The sequence below is a fragment of the Theobroma cacao genome, chromosome 7 (assembly GCF_053813885.1).
Source record: "Theobroma cacao isolate CCN51 chromosome 7, ASM5381388v1, whole genome shotgun sequence".
In the NCBI taxonomy this organism is placed as follows: Eukaryota; Viridiplantae; Streptophyta; class Magnoliopsida; order Malvales; family Malvaceae; genus Theobroma; species Theobroma cacao.
The window spans coordinates 12,176,232-12,203,515 of NC_142645.1; the positions used below are offsets into that span (position 1 = coordinate 12,176,232).

The 27,284-nt window shown below is 32.5% G+C and overlaps 3 protein-coding genes, 1 long non-coding RNA gene and 1 pseudogene across 6 annotated transcripts in view; 1 reads left to right on the forward strand and 4 right to left on the reverse strand.

Moving 5' to 3' along the window:
* Window positions 1-1,602, reverse strand: part of LOC148761685 (kinesin-like protein KIN-14R) — a 61,366-nt gene extending 59,764 nt beyond the window's left edge. The window contains exons 1-4 of one of the 2 annotated variants that reach the window (XM_088808043.1): window positions 1,461-1,602; window positions 1,194-1,364; window positions 1,057-1,094; window positions 450-877 (exon numbers count right to left, since the gene is read on the reverse strand). In XM_088808043.1, coding sequence (XP_088664169.1) covers window positions 570-877; window positions 1,057-1,094; window positions 1,194-1,351 — 504 coding nt within the window. In that variant the 5' untranslated portion in view covers window positions 1,352-1,364; window positions 1,461-1,602 and the 3' untranslated portion in view covers window positions 450-569. Of the gene's footprint in view, window positions 1-449; window positions 878-1,056; window positions 1,095-1,193; window positions 1,365-1,460 lie in introns of those variants that run through there. The other variant, XM_088808044.1, reaches the window with a different exon arrangement.
* On the reverse strand, window positions 1,487-3,178 carry LOC108663953 (kinesin-like protein KIN-14Q; annotated as a pseudogene). The gene is made up of 5 exons (XR_016027421.1): window positions 3,062-3,178; window positions 2,878-2,977; window positions 2,420-2,594; window positions 2,033-2,323; window positions 1,487-1,622 (listed from the first exon to the last, which is right to left on the reverse strand). The product of XR_016027421.1 is annotated as a kinesin-like protein KIN-14Q (transcript).
* Window positions 3,068-4,740, reverse strand: LOC148761689 (kinesin-like protein KIN-14Q; the record flags this gene model as incomplete). The annotated part of the gene is made up of 4 exons (XM_088808685.1): window positions 3,068-3,422; window positions 3,519-3,586; window positions 4,055-4,223; window positions 4,312-4,740. Coding segments are annotated over 4 exons (906 nt in total), but the record flags the coding sequence as incomplete, so codon positions are not given.
* A 1,511-nt stretch (window positions 4,741-6,251) lies between these two features.
* Window positions 6,252-9,451, reverse strand: LOC108663888 (receptor-like protein 7). Its single transcript, XM_088808686.1, has one exon. It carries the CDS (start codon window positions 9,423-9,425, stop codon window positions 6,252-6,254), a length of 3,174 nt encoding a protein of 1,057 aa, XP_088664812.1. The 5' UTR covers window positions 9,426-9,451.
* Window positions 9,452-16,653: 7,202 nt separating this feature from the next.
* On the forward strand, window positions 16,654-17,999 carry LOC148761690 (uncharacterized). Its single transcript, XR_016027422.1, has 3 exons — window positions 16,654-16,763; window positions 17,419-17,492; window positions 17,875-17,999. It is a non-coding gene; the product is annotated as an uncharacterized LOC148761690 (long non-coding RNA).
* Window positions 18,000-27,284: the final 9,285 nt, after the last annotated feature.

The window sequence follows — 27,284 nt, forward strand, 5'->3', positions numbered from 1 at the left end:
ATATGTCATTTTATTAATTATCTTTAGCATTTACATATTTTGATGAAACATGAGATAAAATAATTGAAAATTAATAAGAATGTGAAAGTGAGAGAAAATAAATATTTATTAACTATGGAAGAAGTAAATGTTTTATTAATTATCTTAATTTTATACATTTTTAATATAATTAATTATATTATAATTATTATAAAATTATGGAGCCTTTTTAAATTTGAGATCGAAAGCTCTTATTTGGATGGAAAGACTGGACCTGAATTTAGAATTTATTTAGATTTCGTTTGGTTGATACATTTATTATTTACTATTTGCTTAATCTTAATAAAACTTGTAAGGAACAATGATTTTAAAGTCAAGGGTGAAGGTGAGACCAAGGCAGAGGTTAACGTCTAAATATATGTTCCTTCCGAATCTCTACATAGTTTTGCATGGTCTTAACAATGATAAAGTAGTTTTAATTATATTCAGGTGGTGCCGTACTGTGGTAAGGGCCAAGCCCTTTCTCAATCACACTTTCCCTGCCTTTGTATTAACAATGATATAGTGTTCTACAAGGTTAATTAAAGGCATTAAACAAAGAAGTAAAAGTCGGAGTCTGATTCAACTGAGACTTTGATTTCTCCACCTTTTACGTCCAGACAAGAATTGTCATTGGTAACATCAAAATGATAAATTAGGCTTAAGAAATGTTGCCAATAAGTTGCTGGTTGTACCATCTGTTTGCATCCCAGAAGTTCTGAGCAGTCCATTTTCTTCTTTGCCGGACCCAACTCTATCCCTCTCACTCTATTTGCAAAGTTCAGAGAGCATAGGGTCTCACCAAGGTCATTCTCCTGACGACTGCTTTGTACAAACATGAGTGTCTTTGAATCTCCCCCTAACAAACTTAAACCTAATTATCAGGCTTTTTACTTCTATCTCTGTGGAAATCCTATGAAAGAAATAACAGACGTTTGGCCATGAAAGTAAAAAATAAAGGAAATTTAAACTTGACTTGTTTTTATCATTTATGTCAGAATAATTTCCTTGTTAGGGGGTATAAAGATAAAAATGTACCTAGAGAGTCTTGAAGCAAGTGTGTAAGCTTTGAATTCCTGCATGATTAAAGTACAGTTAAGTTTAAAACCTATGAGACACTACTGATTTCTATGTTCTTACTAATTTAGAAGTACTCATCTCTGTATTTTTATAACTTGAAAGGAATGCGAGGGCTTTTAGTAGCAAGAGCAGATACGACATCTGTTAATATTTTGAGTTTCCTTGAGTCTTTCTCCATGCACTTCTGTTTTTGCCACTCGTTCAGTTCCAGCTGGGTCCACCAATCATAGCTTGCTCTTTGTGCATTCCCCATTCAACAATGTATGCTGCATCAAGAGTGACCCACAAGCTGGCATTTATTTGTGTTTAAACACATTTTGTGCGACGAGTACTGAATTTAAAATCAACTGTGACAGACAGACCAGTGGGATCTACTGCTATGCTCATTGGCATTGGTTGAGCCAACAGCCTTTGCATCACTGCCAGTCTGGAGGACTTCCCAGACCTCATTCATGTTGTTTACATGTGCTTCAACAAGCCCTGGGACATGATGCATTCCTTCACCCACTTGCCCTATTTCAAGCCTACAAGTAGCCACATTGATGTGAAAAGAGTTAGCTATTTGAAATTTCATAAAAATGGATAATCATTTATCAAAGCTGAAGCCTCAGTCAGCGAAAGTTGCAAAGTTTAGATCACCAATATTACACACTGAATTTAGCTAGGGACAAGCACATAATTTTATTAGTAAGATTGAGCGTTCATGGAAAATTCTTCCTCTAACACCTGAAAGAAATCCAAAAAGAAAATTCTGCACTCGATAACACTTTAGCATGAGGATAACTAAAATGTATTGATACTATTTGGACACAGTTAATCTCTCATCGGGATGAATTAGCAACAAAATGATGTATGACACTCATCTAACAAAAGTTGGCATAACAATTCTGGAAAAGAAAAAAATGTCAAAGCAAAAAGGCTAAAACAAAATTACCCCGCCATTTTGGCTCCGAGCCTTGCTGAGAGCCTGAAACCAGTAAATCTCTTATCTGTTCATTGTATACTTCTAAGACACTGACTGATATCTCATATCGATATAACTTCTGCCACTCATTAATTATGCGAAACAATTCCTCAAGAGTCCTAAAATTTACTCCACGGGCTTCTTTTGTACCCTCCATTGTAAAAGGTTTTCCTGTCCCTATCTGTCCATAAGCAAAAATGCAGACATTGTAGCCATCTAGAACTGAGGTAGCAGATGGAGCCCTGTCTTGGAAAACATCAGCTAAACAAGACAAGAAACAGAAGTAAATTATCAAAAATATTCACTGAAAGGAGCATTAGAAATATTTTGCAGTGAGCCTACTAGAAATGGCATTACCTTGGTCTTTTGAGGGCCAAAAACAGCATCAAACTTAAAGGTTTTCTAGGAGCACCATTTGATAGTACAGTGCGTTCACCATCTGTCGCGGATTCAAAATCAACAGCCATTGAAGCTCCTGCTGCTATTTCTTCAGAATTTAGAGGCCTACACCGGCAAAAGACTCTTATGTTTCCTGCAAGAAATGAAAATTTTAAGTTTCAAAATTTTCAACCTATTTCAGATTTTAATATGGAATATTGAATGTGGCTAACAATTCTAGAACCATGTTGTAGAGTTCTTTCCTTTCTTTGGCCCCTCTGAGAAATTTAATCTTGAGATCTTCATGCAAATCTGCTTGCTGGTTTACTTTTGGAAATATGATAATAGGATTATAAAAGAGGCTAAAGAAAATGGATTCATGAGGTGATTAAAAACTATAAAGTATGATTAACTGTGCAGACTAAATGCTAACTTACTTCTGGACAGAATTGAAGAGCCAATTTCATTGATATCCTTGAAGCAATTATTATACATGGATACCTCCTCTGATAGCTTGATGTGTTCCATTTTCATTGTCTGCAAATTGGAACTTAGAATATTGAAATTAAAGTTCTAGCTTTGTATTAATTATAGATGCATCATTCAGTTCCAATTTTATACCTTCAATTTTCTGGTCAGGTCCCTCAATGATGAGAACCATCTGCTCTTCTCTTTCACTTGTCCCTCAATTGCAAAGGCTACAAATGGATATAACAGCATTTGTTCCATATGCAAGCAAGTGTTAGGCAGTTAATTCCTTACTCTTAAGTTCATTTGTTCCAACATGCATTGATTTGCCCATAAGCTCATTTTGAAGCTCCTGTAAAGATTTGCACGCTTCTTGACACTCTTTACTCTTAAGTTGGTTCTCCCTCTTAAGCCCTTCAAAGGCTTTCCTCATCTCTGTTAATTCCTTACTTTGGCGCTCAAAATCTCTTTGCAGCTTTTCGTATTTTACTTCCACCCCACAGTCACTCATATCCTGCAAGCAATCAATTTTAAATGATCTCAGATTTTCTTTACTTCCTATTTTCAGCTGTTCCTTTCAAACCTCGAAAAAGTTAGAGAGTTTTATTACCCTTAGTGACTCATGATCTCTCAATTCAGCCACTCCCATGTCTTCCTGTGATTCAGCTTCTTTAAAACCTGTTGCACAAATTTGTTCAGTAAAAGTTTGAGTTCTTCTTGACTTCAAGCCGAGGGCAACCATTTTTTCTGAAAAACAATAAATAAATGGTTTGCACAAATTGTGCAAGTGTGGAGGAAGCTGAGTTGCGAGCTCTGGTGTGGGCATTAAGGTATTGTGATAATGAACAAATTACTCTTGCGGATGTTTATCTGGACAGCCAGGTAGTTACGGGTTGGATTAATAAGAAGCAATTTACTGGAATTTTCGGTCACTTAATTGCGGATTGTGCGTATTTGATGGAGAGACTTAACTGTAGAGCTATAAGATGCAGGGAACTATTTTCTATCAAGAATGTCGCAAACACTTCTGGCTTTTAATATGAGGTTTGTCCCGTAGAACCTTAAATAAGTATGCCTATATTTGAAGTTTTAGACAATATGAATAAGCAGAGAGAACAAAGATAAGTATCCAAGCTACAAACTTACTTGCAGGAGAATCTTTCCTTACAGTAATACCACATACAATTGGACTCCTCATTAATCCTTCAAATCTAATGAGTAAGCCTCCACCGCTATCAACAAAAGTTTTAATGTTAGATATAACCAGAGGCTTGTTTGCACCTACCTGGCCATATTTGTCTAGGCCGGACACAACCTACAATACGTTCAATCAACTTGATCAGAAAACAATACTAATCATTTAGTGTAATGTAGATCAGAAGCATAAAATCTGGTTTTCTCACCTTCTCTTGTTGTATAAATACATCAAATACTCTAATTCCAGGTGGACCGCTAGTGAAAACTATTTCTGCAAAATGCAGATCAATGTTGTAAAAACCAGGCTCCAATGATGAAAACTCGTATGAGAAGTCACCAAATTGTGCTGTGTTGTACAATGAATTTCCCACTCCATGTCCAACCATGGTATCAGTCCTTATACCATCACCACCCACATAACAATCATCTTCCGAATAAACGACACCATCTAATTCCACTGCTCCATTTATGCACCCTGCATTGATGCTTATAACAGGAAGGTGTTCATGCTCCTTGCGTAGATAGTCTGCACTTTCTGGTAATGGCCAAACAAAAGAGAGGAACTCTGTGATTTGAAATGACAAGTAATCAAAGAGTTTTGAGAATAAAGAGAAAAAGGGAAATGCTTTCTGAATGAATCAATTAGAGAAAGAGAAAAGAGAAATGAAAGCTTTATTGGATTCGGGCGTTTGATTTCTGGATTAAGGTAAGAGAAAGAGAGAAGGAGTTTGAAGTTTGCGTTACCGTTGGATGTTTTCAAATTCGAATTTGGGCAGCGGACTTAGGCCTCATGCCTTTCTCACGTGCCGGGGCTTCCTTTCTTCTTTCTCATCAATTTTTGTATCTGCAACCAGTAACCCACAACGCCCTCCCTCCATTCTTAATATATTATTTCTTACTTATACTACATTATCATTAATTAAAATATTTTTCTTACTATTATTTTATTATCTAAATAATTTATAATTATTTTCATTGACTTCTTAAAATTTCTATTATCAAATATGTTATAATTTTTTATAATATACTCAATGTCAACTTAGCATCTTTAATATTTTATAACTTAACATCTTTAAACTGTCTTTAGTAAAGCTAAGTAAGATTTTCTTATGAAATAATTACAATTATAAGTAAAAATTTTAATCTCAATTAAAATTATTTTCATATGTATCACATATTACATTCATATAATAAATTAATAAATAAATCAGCATACAATAAGACTTGAACTTGGGACGTAAAGATTTCAAGTCTTTCTTTTTTTATTAAGATAAAACCTCATTTATTAAAAGCAAATAATATTAATCAATAGAAAATGGATAAACAAACATACTTACGTTGGCTTATTCACGTTAATTTCATTTAAATTCAATAAATGTAAGTTTTAATGAGTTTTCAATACTTGACCCTAAAATTAGAAAATACTATTTTACTGACTTGGCTTTGTCCACACTTAACTTTATTTCTTAGAAACCTTTAATATAATATTTTTTGAAATAATTTATTAAGATTTTTAATATAAAGTACAAGATTCTTAGGTTTAAAATAAATTTAATTTATTGAGAAGTGATTTATATTGCAGCTAACTAATCTAAAGATTGAAAGAAGAAGATTACAGCCACCCTAAACATCTGTTATTTTTGACCAAACGAAAAGAAAAACATCTTTTATTCTTGAAAATTGCACACCATGCTTTGTAAAAAAAGAAAAGAAAAAAGAAAAGAAAAGCACACATATTGTGGGGTTATCAATAATTCCAGCAGCTTTTGTGATTTCTTCATCTTCTTCTTCATTAATTTCAACAAAACCTGTATTTTGATCGTATTCATCAATTACCCACAAAGGTTGCAAAATAATTGCAATGAAAAGGATAATACAAATCATAGTAAAAAATATGGGACTAAGTATTATAATAATTAACATGGACTAAGTATTTAATTAATGAACATGCAAAGACCAGATTAATTAGTAAAAACTTTGAAGCTGTCGTATATATTTGTCTTTAAATAATATATATAGGCCAAAGTTAACACATATATTGTTACTAACCTTTGTTTTTCCTTAACCAAAAGAAACTAGCAACAGCTAAATAAAAAGCGCATTTGATGAACAACAATTAACATACCTGCAGTCTCATTGATGATTGCTAACTCCTTGTCCGACGAGTGCAAGCATTCCTGTTTGACTTTTTTGGCCTTCGATGATGCTTGGCTTCAACCAAGCTCACAATCCATTTGGGTTTACCGGTCCGAAAAACAGCATATCCCATACCCACTCCAAACATAAATCCGGACATGTATCCAATTAGCACAACTTTCCACCCAAATCTAATTTCAGATTTTGAGCCATCTTCTTCTTGTAAATTTGAAGGTGGTGGCTGTTGTGCTTCATTACTGCTGCAATCTCTAGAGAGTGGAAAACCGCATAATCCATCATTCCCTTCATAGGAACTGTTCTCAAACGTGTTGAATTGTTTGCCTTCAGGTATGTGCCCAAAGAGTTCATTCTTGGAAAGGTTTAGGGAAGAAAGCATTGTCAGATTCAGCAATTGCTCAGGAATCTTTCCATCCAGCTTGTTTGAGGATAAGTCTAACCATTCAAGATTGATCAATTTTCCAAATGATGGTGGAATATGACCAATAAGGTGATTATGAGAAAAGTTAAGCCCAACGACTGAATGAAGCTTTCCAATAACTCTTGGAATCTCTCCTTCAAACTTGTTCTTTGATAGATCAATGATTGTTAATGTGGCAAAAATTTTCATCAATTCAAACTCTTGCCCTTTTTCGATCAAATGAACAGAATAACTGTAAAAGTTACCCATTTTATCATCAAAACGCCCGATATACGGCATGACATTTCTATTTTCTTCGACATTCATCATAGCCTTGAAATTTTCTATGTACCCAGTTGGCAACCGTCCTGTAAAACTGTTGTTGGAGAGATCCAAAATTTGCAGCTTACGAAAACAATGCGTACGCCTTTTGCCATTTATGGAACCGTGCATTTGATTTGATTTCATTACAAGAACTTTTAGCTCTTGAAGAGTTCCCAGCCAATGAGGGAATGTGGCATTGATCTTATTGTTGCCCAAATCTAGTACTTGTAGACTTCTACAATTAAGGATGGATCGTGTTAAAGGCCCTTCCAATTGATTAGCATTCAAATTAAGATTCTCCAATTGACATTCCTTTGCAAATGTTGAAGGAATGGTTCCATGAAGTTTGTTTGTCCCTAGATTCAACATACGAAGGCTTTTGCTTAATTTTCCAAAACATTGCGGAATAATCCCACTCAAATGGTTGTGAGATATGTCTAAAATTTCAAGAGAACTCACATTGCATATGAGATCAGACATCTCTCCATTCAAATTGTTATTTGAGATCAAAAAAGTAGATGTTGTCAAAGGTGGAATTGGAAGATCTCCTTGAATCAAATTCGAACTTAGATCAAGGATTATGATATTCTTCCGTGGAAGTTGGCCTGCTTCTGTGATAGAGTTGTGAGATAGATTTAAATACTCCAAAGAGTCTTTCCCAACATCCCACATCCATTTGGGAACCTTGTCGTGAATTCTATTATTGGAAAGGTCTAAATACCTCAAAACTTTTGAGCCTCTTAAAAATTGGGGGAATTGATTGACATTGCAAGATGACATATACAAAGAATGAAGATTAGGCAATGTATAATCAGCACTGGCATGATTAGAGTTGAAGTATAGATTGTTATTTGAAAGATCAAGGTATTGGAGATTTTGGACTTTCGAAAACAGGTCAGATTCTTCAATTCCACTAAGATTATTTGATGATAAATCAAGCGAAGTAAGGTTCACAAGTTGAGACATTGAAGATGGATCCAAACCTTGGAGTTTATTATTCTGTAAAAATATCTCTTCTAGTGATATGTGTTGAAATTGCTTGATATAACCACTGAGCTGGTTATGTTGGAGATATATGGACTTTAATGAGGAAGTGGTATACAACCATGAAGGAAGTGTACCGTTGAGAAAATTAAAAGATAAGTCTAGAGTGATGAGATTAGGAAAAGTAGTTACCTCATTTGGAATGGAACCTTCTAGTTGATTGTGAGAGATGTCCAACAATTTAAGTTGAGATAGGTTTGTGAGTGAGGATGGAATTTGTCCACTAAAATAATTCCCCAATGATCTCAACATTAGTCTTGAAATGTTACATGCTTTGAGATGCAATTCCTCCAAGGAAACTAGGTTACGAATTAAGTTAAGTGAACCCGGACATAGAGGAGCCCCTGATAAAGACAAATACTTCAAAGATCGTAGATTGCGGATGGGATTAGGCAATGCTCCAGAGAGATTAGTAAAACTTAGATCCAAATATTCCAAAGAAACTAAATTGCCGATGGAATTAAGCAATGCTCCAGAGAGATTCAAAAAACTTAGATCCAAATGTTTCAATGAAACTAAATTGCCAATGAAATTAGGCAATGGTCCAGAGAGATTCGCATGACTTAGATCTAATAGCTCAAGATGGTTGTTCTGGTTGAACTTTGGAAGATAGATATTGAGTTCTTGATTGTGTCCTAAATTGAGCAACTTGAGGTTTGGCAGATGAAAAATGTTTTCTGGGAATTTTCCTTGCAAATCACAATCTTCAAGACTAAAAGAGCTTAAAGAAGAGGATATATTCATCAAGACATTAGGATTAATAGAAGACATGTTGATTTCATCAAGAAACAGTTGTCTCACCTCTGTTAGGTTCTGAACAAGTCCTCCCAAAGTACGTTTGTCAATTGTTTGAAAATAATTCCGAGAGAGATCAAGTGAAACCAACTTTGACAAGTGGGAGATTTGGAGTGGAATTTGTCCTGCGAAGACTGAATCCGTGAGGTTGAGTTGCGTTAGACTTGTAAATTGAGCAAACTCAGATGACATCTTGGAAAAGTTAAAATGGTTATGTGCGAGGTTAAGGTTCTGCAGGTGTGGAAGATGGAAAAGACTGCTTTTGGAAGGAATGACACCATATAACCAACTGCAACTGAGGTCAAGGCCAATCACATGGCCTGTTATATTGTCGCAAGTGACTCCATCCCATGAGCAGCAATCAATCCCTTCCTTCCATGAATCAGTCTTGGGATAAGATGGGGTGCTAGTATCTTTGCATTCCCCAGAAGCAGTTTGTTTGATGGAAAAGGAGCTTTTAAATTTCATCAAAGCAAAAGCCGCGTTGTGAGAGCATAGGGGTGTTGCTGAAGGGGCAAATGAAGAGGATGAGAGAGTAGGCTGAGAACTCAAGCAAAAGAATAGAAGGCAGAGAAGCTGATAGAAGATTGGTAAGCAGCCCATGTTTGTGATTATAGTTTTGAGAAGAGAAACATGCAGTATACTTATAGGCTACCAAGTCAAACCAGAGTCCTGCAATGCTACAAGGATGCCAAAAATGTTTGTTTAGCAAGACATAAACAGAGGGGTCCATCCATTTCCAAAGATGAAAAGCTGTATGGACATATATATGTTGTCATTGTTACTTTATGAATCCCGTGTGTTACTTTTATTCTAATATAGAGGAGGGGACTAATACAACACTTTTGGCCTCGAAATTATTTATTCAAAAAGAAAAGCATTAAAACTAACAAAGGAGTTCCATTTTCACCCAAAGCCCTAAAATTATCAAATTAAAAAAGTAGAAGAAATGAAAATTAATATTCTTAGAATCACTACTCTTTCTTTCCTCTATTATTAGTAGTGCTATAATTAATTGATAACAAAGGAAATTTTAGTATACCAACAAGTTTAAGAATAAAATTTAGTTGAAACTGTAACATTCTAGTTTAATTTCAAATATGGGGTTGAACATCAATTACTCCAAGAATAATTATGGCATAGAATAGGAGACTTGTTGACCTCAAAGTCTTGAGCAAGGATCACATTTTGTCTTTGAATTGAAAGAAGAAAATGGAAAAGCTAGAAAGGATTGTTCATAGAAATGAGAGATAACCTTGTGCCATCTTTCCTACCATCTTTTCCTTTGTTCAACTGCTATAATTAATTGTTGTGGATTGTAGGACAAGGGAGAAAGGATTGTCCAGTGAAATGAGAGTAGACTTTCCACCCTCTTTCCTACAATCTTTTTTTTTTTCAAAAAAGAGAATAAATATAGAATGGGACTCTTCATTCATCGACTATGGTTACAATCATTAATTGTTTTTAGATTGAAGGAAAGGCAAATTTCCAAATCCACACTCTTAATTGAGAACAAACCATGTAGAGTTGAGAACAAACTTTTATAATCCTTAATGGAATAACCTTAAGGGATTCTTACCGATTGAATGCCAGCATGAAAACTATATATCCTGTGCTTTTGGTTGCCCTTGGGATGGTTTAGAATTTAGTTATCATAATATTTAAGTCAAAGTAAAGTCTTTCTAAACAGAATATTTAAGTTTGTCAATAATAGAGAAACAGAACTATATATTGTAATATATCAAAAAATATAATTTGTTACTTATATATACGTATATTTATATTATGATTATAATTAATATGTATTTTGTTACCATTATTTTAATATCTGAATAATTTGTAATTATTTTCATTGATTTTTTAGAATTTCAAATGTCAAATGTATTATAATGTCCTTAATCATTATTTTATCTTCCCACCACATCTCTAGCAGTGTTTTACCAAACACATCGTCTCACCATTGCAGTTCCGTTCTTCTTTGCTATTACTACCAATCTCTTAGCTCCACCATCACTTCTGCTTGCATATCTCATATAAGTAGAAAATCCTTCGTTGACTTGGGAAAAACGTTACCCTTTTTGCTTCTAACGTGTTCAAGGGGGGCATGGTGCTTTCTCTTTGTAATTATTTTGGACCCTCCAGTGCCTACCCAATTTAAGTTAGTGGCTCGTCTAACATATAAGGTTTAAGAAATAAGAATAATCAATGCCCATGATCATGCCACCAACACTTGACTCATCCCCTTGTTATCCACAAGATTGAGTATTCTCACACCTACTATTTGCATGGAAGCAAAATTTTTTGTAACTATACATTTGACTTTTTTTAAAAATTTAAATGATTAAATTAATTTTTATCATTAGTAAGAAAAAAAAACAACATATTTAATTTTATTTATATATTTTATGAAATTTAGATTAATTCAATATCTCTTAATTCGTGACACCAACTTGATTACTCTCATTATAGTAATATAAGTTATTCAAAATTTTAAAAAATTATAAATAAAAAATATAAAATTATTGCGAATGAAAATGAAACGTTGTAAAAACATAACAGACAAAAAAGGAAGTTATTCAGAGAATTGCATTTTGAAGTTAGTAACATTATTGCTACCAAGGAATAATTTTTTTAAAAAAGTCATGATTTATATATAATGAAAGATAGATTACTGATAAAAATTAATTATCAAATTTAAAAAATAAAAGAAATAAAAACTAATATTCTTAGAATCACTACTTTCTCTTTCATCTATTGTTGGTAGTGCTATAATTAATTGATAATAAAGGATCACATTTTGCCTCGTTCAAAAATCTGAGTTGAAAGAAGAACATGGTTTTAGTTACCCTTCTGAGTTCAAAAATCTTTTCCTATAAACGAAAAAGAAAAAGAATAAATAAAGTGGCTAAAAAAGGATTCTTTATTCAACGACTATGATTTTAATTGCTGTGGATTGTAAGCAAAGTTAGAAAGGAATGCCTAGTGAAATGAGGGTAGACCTTCCGCCATCTTTCCTATAATCTATAACTATATATTATGGGAAGTTTCAACGAGACTCTCAAAAGTCGACAAGTGTTTTTAGTTACCCTTGGGATGGTTTAGGATTTGGTTAAAATAATATTTGAGTCAAGTAAAGTCTTTCTAATTAGATTCAAGTTTGTCAATTATAGAGAAAGAGATATACTGTCATACATAAAAAGGCATAATTTGTTACTTATAAATATGTGTTTTTATATTATGATTATAATTAATATGTATTTGTTTCTATTATTTTAATATCTGAATAATTTGTAATTATTTTCATTGATTTTTTAGAATCTCAAATATCACATATATTATAATTTTTTCAATATATCTAGTTTTGATTTAATGTACATTATTTTTATCTTCTCACCACATCTTTAGTCATGTTTCACTAAACACATATTGTCTCACAGTTGCAATTCCATTCTTCACTACTTTTACTACCAATCTCTTCAATATTGTTTTTTCTCGTATTATTTAAATTATTAATTAGTAAAAATAAAATATAATTTTTTTAAAACTAACATTTGATATTAATCCAAACTTAATCCATCCTGTCGTGTTATGTCATCACCCAAATGTTGCGTCATATATATTAAAAACAAAATTTTAACACCGATAAACATTCTCATTGAATGGGCATTTGATACAAATATAATGATTAAATTCATTAAAATCAAAGTAAAGAGATTCAAACATGCGGAACGGAAATAGGGGAGGAGCCAAATTCAAAAACGCTTAAACCTATTTCTTTTTTATGATTAAATATTCTTTCTTTTTTAACTTTTACTATTAATCGGTACTTTTTTATTTTTCTTTTATAATAAATTATTTTTACCTAGAATGACTGAAATTAATTGGAGTGGTTGGGCTACAACCATGAGAGACTTGGAAAGTCAATCACACCAATGACAACTTTTTTCACCTCCAAACTGAAAATGATGATTAAATTGGGGAAAACGTTGCTGTTTTTGCTTGTAACGTGTCCGAGGGGAGCATGGTGCCTTCTTTTTTGTAATTATTTTGGGGCCTACATTGCCTACCCAATTTAAGCTAGTGGCTCTTTTAACAAATAAGGTTTAAGACATAAGAATGTGAACCCGAGACTTGACTCATGCCCTTGTTTTCCACAACATTGAATACTTAATTAACTAGCCTTTCTCACACCTACTATTAGGATGGAAGCAAATTTTTTTTTTGACTATACATTTGAATTTTTAAAAATTTAAAGGCTAAAAACAACTTATACTAGACATAGAATTTACAATCTCATTCTTAAGAAAAGAAAAAAAATATATTTATTTTTATTTATATATATTATCATTACATATATTTTATGAAAATTTACTAACTGAATTGATGCCTCTTAATTCGTGACCTCAACTTGATCACTCTTGTTATAACAATATAAATTATTCAAAATTTTCAACTACTGTGAATTTGTGTTAGAAAACAATTGAAAATCCAATTTTCCAAATGAAAACTATATATTGCCCTGATGGTAAGAAATTGATGAATTAATGGCTCGATGCTACTACTTTGTGTTTCCCTATTGTCACGTGCTGGACTTGAGGCCTTAGTTTTGGAAATTCTTTGAAAAATGATAATTGGAGTAATGTGCATCATTAGCATCTTTGACCTTTCATGATGTTTGATTTTCATTCTTAATATAAAATTTTAATTTATTTATCCGGGACGTTTTGAATTTATTTTAAATATATCAATTAGAAAAATCTTGAATTTAAAAAAATGTTTCATTAGTGAAATAGAAAAAGAAAGAATAGATCCTCTTTTCGGGTGTTATGTTGAAACCAAATAAGTCCTAAACCAAATAGTCCACAGATTTTTCTCCCTCAGCTCCAGTCAAGTCATGTTAGCGTGTTTGTTTAGGGTTGAAGCTTTAAATCATCATTTGTCATCTATAAAGAGCGTAAGGACTGGGGTTAATTGACATTATCTGTCCCAACTCCCTATTCATAAGCACAAATCTGGACCAAGACATTTAACAGATAAGGTGTACGGACATATATATATGTTGGCATTGTCACAACTCCAAAAATTTGTATTCCTATAAGTCAATCAAGTCTTTCAAAGGATAATTTATAAATCTGTATGTATTGGTTTTAGTCCATTTGTGGGGCAGTGAAGAATAATGCAGTCCGTTCTGGGCAGTTTGATTTCCTTTTTCTGATGTTTTGTGGTCCTGGATGAAGTCCATGTATTATGTGTCTCCATTCTTCATAAAAAAAAAAAAATGCAGAGGAGAGGACTAATACAACAATTTTTTTTTTGGGAGTGACTAATGCAACACTTTTGCAATTGAAATTATTTATTCAAAAAGGAAAGCATTAAAACTAACAAGGGATTTACATTTTCCACCCAAACCCCTAAAGTTATCAAATTAAAAAAATTAAAAGAAAGAAATAAAAACTAGTATTCTTCGAATTATAGTCACTACTCTGTACTTACAATATCTCTTTCCCCTATTATTGGTAGTGCTATGATTAATTGATAATGTAGGAACTTTTAGTTTACCAATCAGTCTAAGAATAAAATTTGGTAGATCAATTACTCAAAGAATAGAAGACTAGTTGACCTCAAAAGTCATGAGCAATGATAACATTCTGTCTCTTTCAAAAATTTGAATTGAAAGGAGAAAGAGGAAAAGCTACAAAGAATTATTCAGAGAAATGGGAGTAGACCTTCTGCCATCTTTCCTACAATCTTGGGGGTTAATGAGCAGAGCATTAATCCTAGAGCGATTGAGGACTTCTCATTTTTCTTTTTTCTTTGCTAGAGCATTAAAAAGAAAAAGATTTTATTTTTTTTCCTTCTACGGTTGAAGAGAAGGCAAAAATCTTGAATTAAGAAAAAAGTTTCAGTAGTGAAATTAATAGAATAAGAAAGAATAGATTTCTTTTTTGGGTTATGTTGAAACCAAATAAGTCCTAACACCATTGAGAAGTACAATTGAGAGAATAAGTCCTAGCACCATTATTAACGAGAGGAAACATGATGGTGCTCTTTACAAGTTGGGATAGAGAAGGGGGTAGGAAATTGCTATAGAAGATCTCTATTCAGGTTTAATTGCTATAGCAGGAATCTTGACTAAGACTTAATCTTTCGTTTTTGGTCCATGAATCAGTCTTCGTTTAACGTGACTCCAATGCAATTAGAAGGGGCATTCTCCATTTACAAAATGTGGCATTCCAAGTTCAATAGCTGAGTAGACAGGATTGAAATTTGAAACAATTTATTTTGTATAAAATAAAGGAGTACAATCGAGAGAATAAGGATTCAAACCTTGTTCTTCAACTATTAGGCAAGCTTAAATTGTTAATTAAATACAATTTTTAATTGTACATTTAATATAATAATGTGATATATGAGAATTATCATATAAATTATTTGTGAAATTTTTAAATTTTATGGATAAGATTAAATGGTTTTTACATGTCCCTGTAAGTTATATAGGTTATGTAATAGTTAAATAGACATGTGACAATGGTCTAACTCCACTTGTAAAGTTTACAAAACCCATCACTTGTGTATAGAACAATAGTCCATGTATGTATGGTTTCTTTAAATTATATGTCTCAAATTTTAAAATTATAAATTTGTATGAAATTAATTTTAATATTTACGATTTTATACATGAAAAAAAAGAGTTATGACACGTAACTGAAAATTCTTCAGAATATCAAAAGGATTTTGTTTTTTGTAATTTTTTTTTAAATGTGATGAACAAAAAGATGTTTATGAATTTACAGCTTGTTTTTTGAAGAAAAAGTGGATTTTCAGCACGTGTCTCATCACTAGACCTTATATGCATGTCAATAAAATTTATGTATATGCCGAAAATGTGATATGTATTTAATGGTGAATGTTGAATATATACCAGTAAAGTCATTTTGTTGATTGAAAAATCTGTACTAAATTAATTACAAACATATAGGTCACTGCTTATGAAATATCCCATACTTTGATATGGTGATAAATAAAGTTGATCGAATACAAATTGAAGTCAATTAAAATGTTTAGAAGTGATAAAAGACGAAAGGAGTAGTTTAGGATAAAATATTTCGCAAGTGAGAAAAAAAAAATTTACAAAAGTCGGTATTGTACCTAGAGGTACAACAAAGTTGATTTAAACCTCAAACTAGATCAAATAGAGAATATACGATGAAATTAAGAATTTTAATGTCCCAGAATGGTTTAATATGGTAATTCGGAGTTCGATGATCAATTTGGAGTCAAATCGAAATTTTCGCTATCTAGGGGCAAAATGGTCATTTGCCACTTGAGGACAAAATGAGAATTTTTAGAAAAGATTTTTGGCCCCATTTGACTTATTGGAGTAAGATTTGAGGTTTAGAAGTGAAAAATTTTAATTTCGGTATAATTTTGAGAAAAAGGGTAAAATGGTAATTTTGCCACCCAGAATCAAAAATTTAATTTTTGAAAGGATTTTGATCAAATTTAATTATTGGGAGTGTGAAATGAGTATGAGGAGTGAAAATTATGCATTATGGCAAATTTTCAATTTTTGAGGCAAAAATGTAATTTTTGAAAAGTTCGGGGGCAAAAGTGTAATTTTGAAAAATTTGCTCCACCAAAACTTTGAAAAAATCTGAAAATTTCACTTAAGACTTGGATAAGTCAAAGGGAATGCATGGTGGAAAAAGTAGGACAAGTGGATGGCTAGAAAAAAAAATGAATTAATAAAATATTCAAAATATGAATAAAATAATATTATTTCATTAAACAATAAAAAGGCATAAAAAAATCAGCCCACCCATTCTTCTTCTTCAACATTCGGCCAAGCAAGAAACAAGAGAGAGAAAGGAGAAAATAAAACCCTAGCCAAGAAATTTAAAGGGAAAATAGGTGAAAATTCAAAAATCAAGTGAAAAAAAGGTAACATTTCTTAAATTTGTCTTGTGCTTTACCTTTCCCATGCATTTTCCATCATTTTACATGGTTGAATCATGTGATTTGAGGATGAATTCAATTCTGAAAAATGGGTTAGGAGAGAGAAAGTTGTTAGATTAATTTGATTTTGAGATATGTTAGTGTTTAGTGTTAGTTTAGCATGTTTATGAGCAAAACAACAAGAAAAATATTTATCTTCTCCATGAATTTCCCTAGGCCGAATCTAGCCAATGGTATGTGAGGATGAGGTTGACTTTATTTTAAGAGAATTGGGTGGAAAAATGATGAATTATGAGGTTGAAAATTAAATGGGAATTTTCGGTGCAATAAATTGAAATTTTTACCCACTAGGGGTAAAAGCGTAATTTATAGTTCGGACGGATAAATTGGACCAAATTCACAGTCATTGAGGTATTGTGGATATAATTGGATAATTGAAATTGAAATGGATGGAATTGGAGTCAAATTGGAGATTTTAGGAATTTACACCGTGTATAGGCGAGTTAGGTCGGACACCGCAATTAAGCGATTGTCTAGACATTTCAAATCCTATCTAGTGCATACGCATGGATAAGAGTCTGAAATAATTTATGATAAATTGACACAATTTATTGAATTTTGTGTCATGGATTATGGATAGGTGGTGAGTCAATTGTTTCGGGTAAGAGACTGCACCCGAGGGCGGAAGATAGGAGTATTTCTACTCCTAATACTGTGAGTAAACTTATTATCGTCTTAATTATCTAGAGTAGTTTTATACAATTGTGTGATTTTATAAAAAATGAGTTTAAATAGTAAATTGCTATGTTTTAAGAGAAATTGTGATTTTATAAAATGATTTTATAAATTTTCTGAAAAATCGAATACTGATTTTGAAAATAGAGTAATTGGAGACTGCCTGCTTGTGTTGCAAATTTATGGCTTTAAATTGAATGACTTATGACAATATATGAGCATGAATGGCTAAATTGATTTTGGTGTCAGAATTATTTGTATTGTGTATTCAGCTTTGAGAGGCTAGGTTGCGCTAAATTGCCATGTCATGCTAGAATGAATTTTATTGATTGGTGGATTATATATTAATTATTTACTGCAGAGGGGGTTCTGTGGACCAGCCTATTAGAGGGGCACGGTAAACTCCATTATATTATTACCTCGAACGGAGAGGCGCGTAGGGTATCTCCTAGGGTAAAGCTTAGGGTTCACTTCACGCTAAACCACCACGTGAAGGGGAACTCAGCCAACGCCAAGGAACGGCTGTATTTTTCTCAAACTAAAATATATTTTAAGTGCATACAAAATTTTAACAGCCTTGGCGGACTCGGTTGGATACCCTGCGCAAGGTATCACCGAGTATGAGTTTTGGCACGAGCCAAAGTTTTAAGAAATTCATAAGCCAAGTTGATTACTCGATTTATATGGATTGATTTTATTTGGTTGAAATGAACTGAAGGTAATGAAATTACAGTATGATGACTTGTTTTAATTATCTCCATTTACTCGACTTTAGATACTTTAGATGGTATCTGTTTACTCACTGGGATTATAAAATCTCACCCCTTCTTCCTATACATTTTTCAGGCTCAGGACAGTTTGTAGATAGTTGAGTAGGACGAGAACTAAGCTCGAAACTGCATTATAAAAAGTAAGAGTTCACAGTCTTACATCCTCTTGGTCAATTGGAGCCCACGTGTCATTGCAGATCAAAACTTATATTTTGGTTATCTGTATTTCTATTCATACAATTTTTACTTTACTTTCATGTGCGAAAAATTATTTACGAATATTTCTATAAAAATTTATTTTATGAGAAAATAGACTATTTTATTTATTATTTTTGAATAGTACTAGTTGTCAACAATTTGCTTTCAAATGAACGTTTTAGATACTTAATTGTTTTTAAATCATTAAATATATATTTTCTGCTTACCTACTACATTTTTAGCAAGTTTTGAGATTTTTGACGAAAAATTATGAAAATACCCCTGTGAGCCAAAAAATAATATTTTATTATTCTTATTTGAAAATGACTTATGATTTTTTTGAAATGTGAGATTTAATAACTGTTGCTCATCGGGGAGTTGCGGAAGTTGATGCTAAGCCTTGCGGGGTTTCAATCGGCATTCGGGGTGAAAAATGTCTGTCGAGGCCTCGCGGCGGTTGTCACGGGCCCGATGGGGAGTTCCTGGTCGTGACAATTTAAATTGGTATCAGAGCATGGTTTAAAGATCAGATATTTTGATTTTAAAGCTTTGGATTTTAAAGTTTTTGATTTTAAGGTTGTTTTAAGAAATCTACACTGACACTGCATGGCCCCAAGTCCAGTTTAGTTAAGTTAAGTTAGGTTAGATTGAATAGAATGTATGCATCTACATATAGAAATCTACCTATTTTTGAGATGTATAAATAATTAAACAATTACTATTTGATTGCATATAGGTTTTGAGGTGCGCTGGTGACACATACACCATGTCTAGGAGAGACGGTAGTCCTGACGCCTCTCATAGTATTAGCGAGGGATCGCTAGATTCTACTACTAAGAGCCGATGGCAACCCGAACCGAGTTGTCCAAAAAGTACAGATAGTAATAATATTAATGTAGGCATAAGAGGTTCCCTTTTGAGAAAATCTAAGGAACATGTTAAAGAAAGGGGGAAATTAAGGATAGCTGAAGGAGGTATTCGTTCTAGGAAGAGCGTGACGGTAGTCCGACACTTTCCACCAGGCTGTGGGAGAAATGTAAGGGGACAATCAGAAAAGGATAAGGAGAAAGTAACAGTGGCGAGTAAACCCCTTAGAAAAGTGTCAGGTGTACGACATTTTCCTCCCGGTTGTGGAAGAAATGCTACACCGGTGAGTGATGAAGAATATAAGAGAATACAACAAGCCTGGATTGAAGAACAAAGGAGAAAGTCTCAAGAGGAAGAGGATCCATTGATGTGCCCGGATCAGGACAATGAGGAACCTAAAGATGTTTAATACTTTAGTTGAAGTTGTATTGTCATAAATCTAGGCAAGTGTCGTTTAAGGGAAGATGTAGTAGTTACCTGTGTAAAGGAGTTAGAAGTGGCTTTTATTTTGTATGACTCGAACGGAATGTAAAATAGCAGTTTAAATAATTGGATATGTATGGGAATCTTTTAGTATAACATAGATAAATTAATAATATAATTATTGAGGAAGGTTATAGAAGGAAGCAATAAGGTCATAAATGACATTCGGAATGGATAATGTGATTAAATTAATGATTGTAATTTAAGCATGAAAGGGATTATTCAGTGATGTTATGACACTATGAGGTAATAGTTGGGCACAAATATAACCCAATGAAATTAAATTATGGAATATGGGGAATATAAAATTTTGATTCAGTAAGGATTGTGAGAATAAAATAAGGAGGAAGCTGAGCTGTTTTCGTAGTTAATTATACCAAAAGTCAATAAGATTATTGGAGTATAAGACAAAGAAGATAAATGGGATAAGGATGACAATAAATTTGAGGAAAGTTGTAGATGGTAAGCAACTTATGTGTGGAGTGGTATATTTATCATGAACTTATTACATTGTATGGAAAGGATGTTTTGAGGTGAAATTTTATGAATGTTGATAAACGTCAAAAGATGACATGAGATGAAAGTATTAATCTGGCTTAGTGTGTATGACAAGAAAATAGAAGGTACCTATACTTATGGAACTCATGATATATATCTAAAAGAGAAACCACTGGTTGAGAATGATTGATGTGGTGACTTTGAATGCAAACAAATAGCTTTGATGAGAAAATTTCTAATAGCTACAGTACTTCAATATTGACTGTTCAATGCTGTAATGCTCCGAATACTTCACGTTTATGATGCATGAGTAAGATGGGAGTGACACGATAATGAGCTTATAAATTGAATTTTGGTTGTTGGTCATTGTGTTTTGTTATCTGAGAGTCTTAAATATTCTGGAGAATGTTTAACCAAATGAATTGAAAAACTTCTTTATTGCCTTGTTTATAGGCATATAATTAAAAAAAAAATTGAAAGATTCTTGAGATGACTATATTGAGATGAGATATCAAGTAATGAAAGTGTGAAGGAAGAATTACGAGACTGGTATAGAAAATCAGTTTATATAGAATATCATTACGAGAATTTGTAATATCTGTTTTAATACAATAAAATGACAAGAGTTAGGAACAACATGAGGCTAATTGTGTGGCACCCTAGAAACTTATGAAGATGAGTTAGGAGTTGAATGGATGAGTATGTATTTATATATCTTTAAGAGTAAATGTTTTAGGAATACATAAACATCTTTGAGAAGAGATTATAATTATACACAGCAAGTATGAAACGTAAAATTTTTAAAACTTGCTGAGAAGCCTAACGACTAAATCACAAGTTAAGGGATCACATGCTGTGAGACATAAGTTTAAGATAGATATTCCCAAGGAAATACTCAAGAGAAGTTTTGCTCTGGATCTCGTTAAAGCAAGCACTAAGTTATGTGATTATAAAAAGGAAGCTGTAAGCTGAGAGTGATATTAGTATTAGTATTGAAAAATACTTGAGGAGAATCTAGTTTTAAGTTTTACAATTTCAAGTACAATTTATAAATTGGTTAAGGAAGAATGATGTTATGTTCATATGAAGGAGTGGAACAAAGGATAATAGAAGTTGACCCTGAAAATAAAGTCAGATAATGAAACTTTCCCAATATATTATGGAAATTGGAATTCGAAAATGCTTAAGGCATACATGATTTAAATGGGTTCGAGTCTTAAGTGACAAATCAATATCGTAATGCAAGAAAGATACAAGGTAATATAGAGGCATGAAAGATGATTAAGGACAAAAGGATGACTCTTAGGAATTATGGTATTGCATGAGATGCAATGATCAAGTTGAGATAAATCTTTGAGGCATCAATAGGATTATAAAGCATACACGCATAATAGATTATATTTCAATGGAGATGACATTGTGATGAATGATATATAGTATAAGGAAACTCAAACATATGGTTGGAAATGATATGAATGATATGAAGTTATACACAAGTATAATAAGAAGGTTGATATGCACTATAAGAATTATTATATTTAAACTAGGATTGGGATACGGATGAATAAAGGGGGAATGTAGTCCAAGGCATGTGAACACATGGATTCCTATATATAAAGAGAGATGTTGACATTTGAAAATGCATGTATATATGTATATATGAAATTGATAATTTTACTAACTAAAGTGAAGAATGGTTCTCAGTAATTGGGAGATTTTGAAATAGTGTCTAGAGAGGTCAGTGACCTAAAGTGTTAACGGACATGCAATGAACGATTAAAGTTTTGAGTGACTTTGAAGGTAAACCTTGAATTGTTTAAGTTCTTAATGGAACTCTATTAAAGGAAGTGAATAGACTAGTATAAGATGGATGAATCAAGGTTGAGAAATTTGGTACGGAGTGAATTAATAAAATGATGATTAGGTATGCATAAGTAAGTATGATATGTGATCGAAATCAGTATAATTGAGGTGAAGTTATGGTTCAAATTTAATGATGGTGATAAAGGCATGCTTAGTGTCTAGATATAAGAGATCATGGTTGTGAAAAGTATTACTGATTCAGTTCCAAAGGATAATAATTGCCATAAATAAAGCATTTAATTGAACTGAAGGTGAACAAGGTGAATAAGTTGAATGTTCCTATAGAAGGAACAAGGAGTAGGATCATAGAAGGAGATTGATAACGCAACATCGATGGGAATTCGAGGACGAATTCTATATAAGTGGGGGAGATTGAAATATCCCATACTTTGATATGGTGATAAATAAAGTTGATCGAATACAAATTGAAGTCAATTAAAATGTTTAGAAGTGATAAAAGACGAAAGGAGTAGTTTAGGATAAAATATTTCGCAAGTGAGAAAAAAAAAATTACAAAAGTCGGTATTGTACCTAGAGGTACAACAAAGTTGATTTAAACCTCAAACTAGATCAAATAGAGAATTTACGATGAAATTAAGAATTTTAATGTCCAAGAATGGTTTAATATGGTAATTCGGAGTTCGATGATCAATTTGGAGTCAAATCGAAATTTTCGCTATCTAGGGGCAAAATGGTCATTTGCCACTTGAGGACAAAATGAGAATTTTTAGAAAAGATTTTTGGCCCCATTTGACTTATTGGAGTAAGATTTGAGGTTTAGAAGTGAAAAATTTTAATTTCGGTATAATTTTGAGAAAAAGGGTAAAATGGTAATTTTGCCACCCAGAATCAAAAATTTAATTTTTGAAAGGATTTTGATCAAATTTAATTATTGGGAGTGTGAAATGAGTATGAGGAGTGAAAATTATGCATTATGGCAAATTTTCAATTTTTGAGGCAAAAATGTAATTTTTGAAAAGTTCGGGGGCAAAAGTGTAATTTTGAAAAATTTACTCCACCAAAACTTTGGAAAAATCTGGAAATTTCACTTAAGACTTGGATAAGTCAAAGGAAATGCATGGTGGAAAAAGTAGGACAAGTGGATGGCTAGAAAAAAAATGAATTAATAAAATATTCAAAATATGAATAAAATAATATTATTTCATTAAACAATAAAAAGGCATAAAAAAATCAGCCCACCCATTCTTCTTCTTCAACATTCGGCCAAGCAAGAAACAAGAGAGAGAAAGGAGAAAATAAAACCCTAGCCAAGAAATTTAAAGGGAAAATAGATGAAAATTCAAAAATCAAGTGAAAAAAAGGTAACATTTCTTAAATTTGTCTTGTGCTTTACCTTTCCCATGCATTTCCCATCATTTTCCATGGTTGAATCATGTGATTTGAGGATGAATTCAATTCTGAAAAATGGGTTAGGAGAGAGAAAGTTGTTAGATTAATTTGATTTTGAGCTATGTTAGTGTTTAGTGTTAGTTTAGCATGTTTATGAGCAAAACAACAAGAAAAATATTTATCTTCTCCATGAATTTCCCTAGGCCGAATCTAGCCAATGGTATGTGAGGATGAGGTTGACTTTATTTTAAGAGAATTGGGTGGAAAAATGATGAATTATGAGGTTGAAAATTAAATGGGAATTTTCGGTGCAATAAATTGAAATTTTTACCCACTAGGGGTAAAAGCGTAATTTATAGTCCGGACGGATAAATTGGACCAAATTCACAGTCATTGAGGTATTGTGGATATAATTGGATAATTGAAATTGAAATGGATGGAATTGGAGTCAAATTGGGGATTTTAGGAATTTACACCGTGTATAGGCGAGTTAGGTCGGACACCGCAATTAAGCGATTGTCTAGACATTTCAAATCCTATCTAGTGCATACGCATGGATAAGAGTCTGAAATAATTTATGATAAATTGACACAATTTATTGAATTTTGTGTCATGGATTATGGATAGGTGATGAGTCAATTGTTTCGGGTAAGAGACTGCACCCGAGGGCGGAAGATAGGAGTATTTCTACTCCTAATACTGTGAGTAAACTTATTATCGTCTTAATTATCTAGAGTAGTTTTATACTATTGTGTGATTTTATAAAAAATGAGTTTAAATAGTAAATTGCTATGTTTTAAGAGAAATTGTGATTTTATAAAATGATTTTATAAATTTTCTGGAAAATCGAATACTGGTTTTGAAAATAGAGTAATTGGAGACTGCCTGCTTGTGTTGCAAATTTATGGCTTTAAATTGAATGGCTTATGACAATATATGAGCATGAATGGCTAAATTGATTTTGGTGTCAGAATTATTTGTATTATGTATTCAGCCTTGAGAGGCTAGGTTGCGCTAAATTGCCATGTCATGCTAGAATGAATTTTATTGATTGGTGGATTATATATTAATTATTTACTGCAGAGGGGGTTCTGTGGATCAGCCTATTAGAGGGGCACGGTAAACTCCATTATATTATTACCTCGAACGGAGAGGCGCGTAGGGTATCTCCTGAGGTAAGGCTTAGGGTTCACTTCACGCCAAACCACCACGTGAAGGGGAACTCAGCCAACGCCAAGGAACGACTGTATTTTTCTCAAACTAAAATATATTTTAAGTGCATACAAAATTTTAACAGCCTTGGCGGACTCGGTTGGATGCCTTGCGCAAGGTATCACCGAGTATGAGTTTTGGCACGAGCCAAAGTTTTAAGAAAATCATAAGCCAAGTTGATTACTCGATTTATATGGATTGATTTTTTTTGGTTGAAATGAACTGAAGGTAATGAAATTACAGTATGATGACTTGTTTTAATTGTCTCAATTTACTCGACTTTAGATACTTTAGATGGTATCTGTTTACTCACTGGGATTATAAAATCTCACCCCTTCTTCCTATACATTTTTCAGGCTCAGGACAATTTGTAAATAGTCGAGTAGGACGAGAACTAAGCTCGAAACTGCATTATAAAAAGTAAGAGTTTACAGTCTTACATCCTCTTGGTCAATTGGAGCCCACGTGTCATTGCAGATCAAAACTTATATTTTGGTTATCTGTATTTCTATTCATACAATTTTTACTTTACTTTCATGTGCGAAAAATTATTTACGAATATTTCTATAAAAATTTATTTTATGAGAAAATAGACTATTTTATTTATTATTTTTGAATAGTACTAGTTGTCAACAATTTGCTTTCAAATAAACGTTTTAGATACTTAATTGTTTTTAAATCATTAAATATATATTTTCTGCTTACCTACTACATTTTTAGCAAGTTTGAGATTTTTGACGAAAAATTATGAAAATACCCCTGTGAGCCAAAAAATAATATTTTATTGTTCTTATTTGAAAATGACTTATGATTTTTTTGAAATGTGAGATTTAATAACTGTTGCTCACCGGGGAGATGCGGAAGTTGATGCTAAGCCTTGCGGGGTTTCAATCGGCATTCGAGGTGAAGAATGTCTGTCGAGGCCTCGCGGCGGTTGTCACGGGCCCGATGGGGAGTTCCTGGTCGTGACAGCTTGAACTGCACTGTAACTCCAAACAGACACTAAGAGATTAACAAATAAGCTAGTAATTAAGCTACTGTTTTAGCGGCTATCACACCAATCTCTTAATTATGGAGTTTTCAGTATATATTATTGTAATGGTGGTGATTAGATTTTGGGGTTTCTGATATATACCTTTTCACATCATAATATGTTTTTGAATTTAAAAATTTATTTAGATTTTTTAAGTTGATACTTATATTATTTGCTATTTGATTAACCTTAATAAAACTCATAACGATCAACTATTTTAAAGTCAAAGGTGAAAGTGAGACCAGGCAGAGGATCAATGTCATACCCTCTTCCTCCTAAATATCTAATGTTCTAAATAGTTTTGTGTGGTCTTAGGAATGAAAGCTTTCTCTAAATAGTTTTGTCCAATAATAATGATAAAGTAAATTTAATTATATCCAGGTAGTGCTGAACTGAAAATGATGATTAAATTTCTCTCATTTAGGTAGAAATTCCTTTGTTGACTTGGGGAAAACGTTGCTCTTTTTGCTTCTAACGTGTCCAAGGGGGGCATGGTGCCTTCTTCTTTGTAATTATTGTGGGGCATCCATTGCCTGCCCAATTTAAGTTAGTGGCTCTTTTAACATATAAGCTTTAAGACATAAGAATGTCAAACCGAGACTTGACTCACGCCCTTGTTTTCCACAACATTGAATACTTAGTTAACTAGCCTTTCTCACACCCACTATTAGGATGGAAGCAATTTTTTTTAACTATACATTTGAATTTTAAAAAATTTAAAGGATAAAAATAACCTATATTAGATGTAGAATTTACAATCTCATTCTTAAAAAAAAGTAAAAACAACATATTTATTTATATTTATATATATTTTATTATTGCATATATTTTATGAAATTTTACCAATTGAATCAATGTCTCTTAATTTGTGACCTCAACTTAGTCACTCTTGTTATAGTAGTATAAATTATTCAAAATTTTTTACTACTAAAAATTTATGTTAGAAAACAATTGAAAATCCAATTTTCCAAATGAGAACTTTGGTCCTGATGGTAAGAAATTGATGAATTAATGGCTAGATGCTACTACTTTGTGTTTCCCTATTGTGAAGTACTATACTTGAGGCCTTAGTCTTGAAAATTCTTTAAAAAATGAGAATTGGAGTAAAAATTTTAATTTTTTTCCGCAACATTTTGAATTTATTTTGAATATATCAATGAGAAAAATCTTGAATTAAAAAAAAAAAGTTTCAATAGTGAAATAGAATAAGAAAGAATAGATTCTCCTTTTGGGTGTTATGTTGAAACCAAACAAGTCCTAACACCATTACTAATAAGAAGAAACATTGTGCTCTTTAGAAGTTGGGATAGAGAACGGGGTAGGAAATTGCCACAGAAGATCTCTATTATGATAATAGAAAGATGTATACTTATAGGCTGCCAAGTCAAACAAATAATGATGGTTGGAACATGGAAATCTAGAGATTGGCTGTCCAAATTTTGGAGTTCTCTTACTCTTTATGCCTTTCAAATTTTTCTAACTTAATAATTGGTGTCT